Here is a 6,469-nt window from a genome sequence, read left to right as displayed (position 1 = left end):
ATGATAATGATAATAGTAATGATAATGATAATAGTAATGATAATAGTAATGATAATGATAATAGTAATGATAATGATAATAGTAATGATAATAGTAATGATAATGATAATAGTAATGATAATAGTAATGATAATGATAATAGTAATGATAATAGTAATGATAATGATAATAGTAATGATAATAGTAATTATAATGATAATAGTAATGATAATGATAATAGTAATGATAATAGTAATGATAATGATAATAGTAATGATAATAATGATAATGATAATAGTAATGATAATAGTAATGATAATGATAATAGTAATGATAATGATAATAGTAATGATAATAGTAATGATAATAGTAATGATAATAGTAATGATAATGATAATAGTAATGATGATAATAGTAATGATAATGATAATAGTAATGATAATGATAATAGTAATGATAATGATAATAGTAATGATAATAGTAATTGTAATAATGATTGGTAATAGTAATGATAATGATAATAGTAATGATAATAATGATAATAGTAATGATAATAGTAATGATAATGATAATAGTAATGATAATAGTAATGATAATGATAATAGTAATGATAATAGTAATGATAATGATAATAGTAATGATAATGATAATAGTAATGATAATAGTAATGATAATAGTAATGATAATGATAATAGTAATGATAATAGTAATGATAATGATAATAGTAATGATAATGATAATAGTAATGATAATAGTAATGATAATAGTAATGATAATGATAATAGCATTGATAATAGTAATGATAATAGTAATAATAATGATATTAATTATTAGTGATGATAATAGTAATGATAATAGTAATGATAATGATAATAGTAATTATAATAGTAATTATAATGATGATAGTAATGATAATAGTAATGATAATGATAATGGTAATGATAATGATAATAGTAATGATAATAGTAATGATAATGATAATAGTAATGATAATAGTAATGATAATGATAATAGTAATGATAATAGTAATGATAATGATAATAGTAATGATAATGATAATAGTAATGATAATGATAATAGTAATGATAATGATAATAGTAATGATAATGATAATAGTAATGATAATAGTAATAATAATAATAGTAATAATAATAATAATAGTAATGATAATGATAATAGTAATGATAATGATAAATGATAATATAGTAATGATAATGATAATGGTAATGGTAATAGTAATGCTAATAGTAATGATAATATTAATGATAATGGTAACGATAATAATAATGATAATGATAATAGTAATGATAATGATAATGATAATAGTAATGATTAGTAATAATAGTAATAGTAATAGTAATGATAATGATAATAGTAATGATAATAGTAATGATAATGGTGATAATAAAAATTATAATAGTAATGGTAATAGTGATAATAATAATATTAATGATAATAGTGATAATAGTAATGATAATAGTAATTAATTATAATAGTAATTATAATGATAATAATGATAATAGTAATGATAATGATAATAGTAATGATAATAATGATCGATAATAGTAATGATTGATAATGGTAATGATTGATAATAGTAATGATAATAGTAATGATAATGATAATCGTAATGATAATGATAATAATTATAGTAGTAATGATAATGATGATAGTAAATGATGATAATAGTAATGATAATGATAATAGTAATGATAGTAGTAATGATAATAATAATAACAATATGACAATAACATTGGCACCAAGAGACTTCATTACATTTTATTTAAAACTTAATTTCCGTTTTTCATTCCCCTTTTGAAAGAGAAAGGATTCCAAGTATCCAGCATAAAGAATCGAGTTCTCCATTGTCTAAACATGGAAACCGGTGTTCTCTCTTTCTCTTTTGCCTCAAGCAAAAACCATAACTGTGCAATGTCGTTGACAAAGAATTATTGTTGATAAAGCGAACTGTCGAATTTTTTTTTTTTTTTTCTGATAACTCACTTTAACACTTTCTTACTCTTTGTCTTCCACACTTCTCCGCCAGAGAAGCAACGATAATGGTAGTGGTGATGGTAATCGTAAAGGTAATGGTAATTATTAATATTACTACAGTCCATGAGAAGACATTACCCACATTTGAAATGTTCCATATTCTAGTGTCATTCACTTTTACACGCGGTGCACACACACACACACACACACACACACACACACACACACACACACACACACACACACACACACACACACACACACACACACACACACACACACACACACACACACACACACACACACACACACACACACACACACACACACACACACACACACACACACACACACACACACACACAAACACACACACACACGGGTGCTCGAGAATAGAAATGTGCACAGCTCCCATGAATGCTCGTGATAAACATTCTTTCACGCACCACCACACATTGACTGGTCTATTTATTTTCACCTTTTCTTTCTCCGGAGTTCCTAGGCCACTGACTTTCTTCGTTATTGTTGACAAAGTTTGTAACAATCTCGGCTTTTGACTTTGGAGATGGAGGCTCTTTGGCAGAGACCTCTGGAGACTTTTGTTTGAGTGGAGGGCGGGAGCTGGATGGGTGAAGGAACTTCCCCCAATCCACTATCTATGAGGTCGTGAAACCATCCACGTTTATCTTTTTTACGTCACCTTTCTAACTGATCTGTAAACACTTTTTTTTTCTTTCTTTTGTCTTTAAGTGTCTTGAGATTTTGGAGAATCTGCGAGGCTATCAGTCCCTACCTAGTAGGTCAGACATCAACCTCGAGGAACTTTACATCTCTTCACGTTCTCTATGACGCTCATGTCCTATATATTTTTTTCTGTTCCTTATATGGGTCGAATATCGACCCTTCGTGACCCACCCCGCTTTTTCCTTTGACCAAGAACCCACTCAAGACCCCAAACGGAGGACTCCATTCCCTGAAGACCTTCTTTTATGACCCAGAGATCTTGAAGACTTCTTTATTTACGCGAAGACGTGCTCTTTGGGAACCGGAAGACACTACTTCGGACCCGGAAGGCGCCTCGCAGGGCACACTCTCTGGTGGCTACCTGGAGACCCACTTCGGAAACGCCCTCCGGCTCCTGCTGCAGTGTTAGTCTCTCAGACCGCATTGTGTCTGCTCTTGTAGTCGTGATGGCCTAGTTGATGCCTGTACTTGCTTCTGGAGAGGTAAGGGCTTCTGCAACTGGTGTATAAGTCGTTGTTGTCGGCTGTGGAACCTCAGCCGCTGAAAACAGTGGTCACTCTGGCTCGGGAGATGTCCTGAGGACAGGGAAGGTCTAGAAGTAATTGGCGGAGACCTCCGTGGCGGCGAGGCGTCCACGAGAGGCGCCGTTGGGTCATTGAGCGGGTACTTTTGGAGGAGGAAGAGGTGAGGAAGGACGAGAAGAAGGGCGACCAGGAGGAGGAGCCCCTGCGCTTCCCCTGGAGCGGTCCCTAACGCGGACGCCGTACCTGTGGTCTGCATGGCGGCCGGTTTTTCACCTGTAGGAGGGATGAAGAGATGGTCTGATTAGTGATAATTAGTTAAGTGGCTGAAATCTTTAGTATAACTTCAATATATACATAAAAGCAATGCAAAAACATATGGTCATCATTCAAGCGAGTGTTCTTGTGTTCCCCTGTGCATGTTCATGAATTCTTATACTCAAAATGTTCTTTATGTTCGTGTGAGGGGCAGGGTGGGTTAGAATCACCCACGGTCTTGCATCACGTGCACTATTACCCTCATAGGGCCCGAATTATGTGTATTGCTTTGACCTAACACAAGCACCTCAAACCTTTGCACAAAAGGGGAGAGGGCTTAAAGTGCTTTAATGCTTCTCAAACCCTGAGTGGAGACAGATCTCCAGACCTCTGTTAGGAGTCCAAGACGGTCTCACTAGACCAATATGCAGCAGTGTGTGTGTGTGTGTGTGTGTGTGTGTGTGTGTGTGTGTGTGTGTGTGTGTGTGTGTGTGTGTGTGTGTGTGTGTGTGTGTGTGTGTGTGTGTATGTGTTTGTTTGATTGTTTTTCTGTGTAATTCACCATGGTCTTGGACCACGTGTTGGACTCGTGATCGACAGCTATTTTCCTCCCGGAAGAGAGCTCAGAGCTCATATATGACCGATCTATGGGTAATACTGTGACCTTACACGCACACACATCGAACTCCCCGCCCACTAGAGTTGGAGTAACGACTCGCAGCACAGCGATACTAAATTTATTTCAGCCCTGAGCGGTATTCGAACCCGGACCGCCGTAGTGGAAGCTGGGAACTCTGCCACCGCGCCATCGAGTCGTGTATATGTGTGTGTGTGTGTGTGTGTGTGTGTGTGTGTGTGTGTGTGTGTGTGTGTGTGTGTGTGTGTGTGTGTGTGTGTGTGTGTGTGTCTATTCTCATTAACCTTTAACAATTTCAAGTTTGCGAGTAAAAATCAACTAGGAGGGTCACTCACAAAGGCATTAGACAATGAGGGACCCCATCCACGGTACGATCTAGTCTTGAGGTCGCCGGACAGATTCGATCGGATCCGACTGAATTGGATCGTGCATGTATGTCCGGCGGCCTGAAGACCAGATCGCACCGTGGATGAGGTTCATAAGAGACAGAAGGGAGACGAGATCGGAGAGACGAAAGCTAATACTCGCTTGATCCCGAATTCCTTTAAAACTGAACGAAAATGTGTGACATTAGCTAGAATAAAGTACTAAAAGGGTAATTTGGATGCAGGTAGTTTCAGAATGTTTCGGACCCATAGCAAACTTGGTATATTAGACAGTCGAATTGAAAAAGATATTGGTGCATAGATAATTTACATCATTCTCCCTTCAACGCTCCCTCCCCCTCCCTCTCTCTCTCTCTCTCTCTCTCTCTCTCTCTCTCTTTCTCTCCCTCTCTCTCTCTTTCTCTCCCTCTCTCTCCGTCTTTCTCTCCCTCTCTCTCCGTCTTTCTCTCCCTCTCTCTCCGTCTTTCTCTCCTTCTCTCTCCGTCTTTCTCTCCTTCTCTCTGTTTCTCTCTCTCTCTCTCTCTCTCTCTCTCTCTCTCTCCGTTTCTCTCTCCCTCTCTCTCTCTCCGTTTATCTCTCCCTCTCTCTATCCCTCTCCATTTCTCTCTCCCATTTCTCTCCCTCTCTATTCGTCTCTCTCACTCTCCGTTTCTCTCTCCCTCTCTCTATCCCTCTCTCTCCATTTCTCTCCCTCTCTATTCGTTTCTCTCTCTCCGTTTCTCTCTCCCTCTCTATTCGTTTCTCTCCCTCTCTCCCTCTTTCTCTCTCCCTCTCTCTCTGTTTCTCTCTCCCTCTCTATCTGTTTCTCCCTCTCTATTTGTTTCTCTCTCCCTCTCTCTCCGTTTCTCTCTCCCTCTCTCTCTGTTTCTCTCTCCCTCTCTCCGTTTTTCTCTCCTTCTCTCTCTGTTTCTCTCTCCTTCTCTCTCACTGTTTCTCTCTCCTTCTCTCTCCTACTTTCTCCGTTCTTTCCCCTCCCTCCATTTCTCTCTCTCCCTCTCCCTCCATTTCTCTCTCTCCCTCTTCCTCTTTTTCTCTCTCTCTCTCCATCTCTTACTCTCCCTCTCCCTCCTTTTCTCTCTCCTCTCCCTCCCTCTCTCTCCCTCCCCCCTCTCTCTCTCTCTATATATATATATATATATATTTTTTTTTCTCTCTCTCTCTCTTTCATCCCCATTTCTATCACTCTTTCCCTCCTCTCCTTTCTTCTCCAATCTATCTCTACTTCCATTCTTTCCCTTCTTTTTCTCTTTATTTTTTTTCATCTCTCCCTCTTTGTCCTCCCATTCTTTCTCCTCATTCTCATTTGTCTCACTCGCTCTCTCTTTTTAATTCTTTCTCTCCCACATTCACGCTCTTTAACATCTCTTTCCTCCTCAACTGTATCTCTTTCCTTTTAAATGTCTCTCCTTTTATCTCAAAGCTTTTTTTCTCACTCTACTATCTGTTATCTTCTCTCTTCAATACTAGCTCTCTTTCGCTCCCTCCCTCTCTCTCTCTCTCTCTCTCTCTCTCTCTCTCTCTCTCTCTCTCTCTCTCTCTCTCTCTCTCTCTCTCTCTCTCTCTCTCTCTCTCTCTCTCTCTCTCGGGAAGGATCCTTATCATCATAGGGTGTGGAGTGGCGACGTTTGTTTGATCTATTCGCTTTCAAAACAAACCCATTTGCAAGTTTCTTTCGTCCAAACGGCATAACGAGGAAAGATTGGCGCGATTTTTTGGCGATATACCTCGTAGGCAATTAGCAAATCCATCTGGACAGGGAGTCATCAGGACTTCTTTGCTTCTTTGCACCTTTACGCACCCCCCCCCCTTCCCTTTCCCCCTTTTTTCGCTTTCCCCTTTCTCACAGTCCCTCTTTTTTCTACTTCCCCCTTTATTCAACTTTCCCCTCTTTTTCGTCAAATCGCCCTTTTTCACCAACCACCCTTTTCACTTAACCTCTTGTTTCACCT

The 6,469-nt window shown here is 38.3% G+C and overlaps 1 protein-coding gene across 2 annotated transcripts in view; it reads right to left on the bottom strand.

Annotated features, from left to right (window-relative positions):
• Nucleotides 1–1,754: 1,754 nt before the first annotated feature.
• The window catches only part of LOC143034626 (uncharacterized), a 794,390-nt gene continuing 789,675 nt past the window's right edge, over nucleotides 1,755–6,469 (bottom strand). For both annotated transcript variants that reach the window (XM_076200963.1, XM_076200964.1), the window contains exon 6: nucleotides 1,755–3,515. In XM_076200963.1, coding sequence (XP_076057078.1) covers nucleotides 3,124–3,515 — 392 coding nt within the window. In that variant the 3' untranslated portion in view covers nucleotides 1,755–3,123. The remainder of the gene's footprint in view (nucleotides 3,516–6,469) is intronic.

The sequence above is a fragment of the Oratosquilla oratoria genome, chromosome 17 (assembly GCF_046742065.1).
Source record: "Oratosquilla oratoria isolate Oo_2021 chromosome 17, ASM4674206v1, whole genome shotgun sequence".
In the NCBI taxonomy this organism is placed as follows: Eukaryota; Metazoa; Arthropoda; class Malacostraca; order Stomatopoda; family Squillidae; genus Oratosquilla; species Oratosquilla oratoria.
The sequence above is the reverse complement of the archived record's forward strand: the minus strand, read 5'-3'. Positions and strand labels throughout refer to the sequence as shown.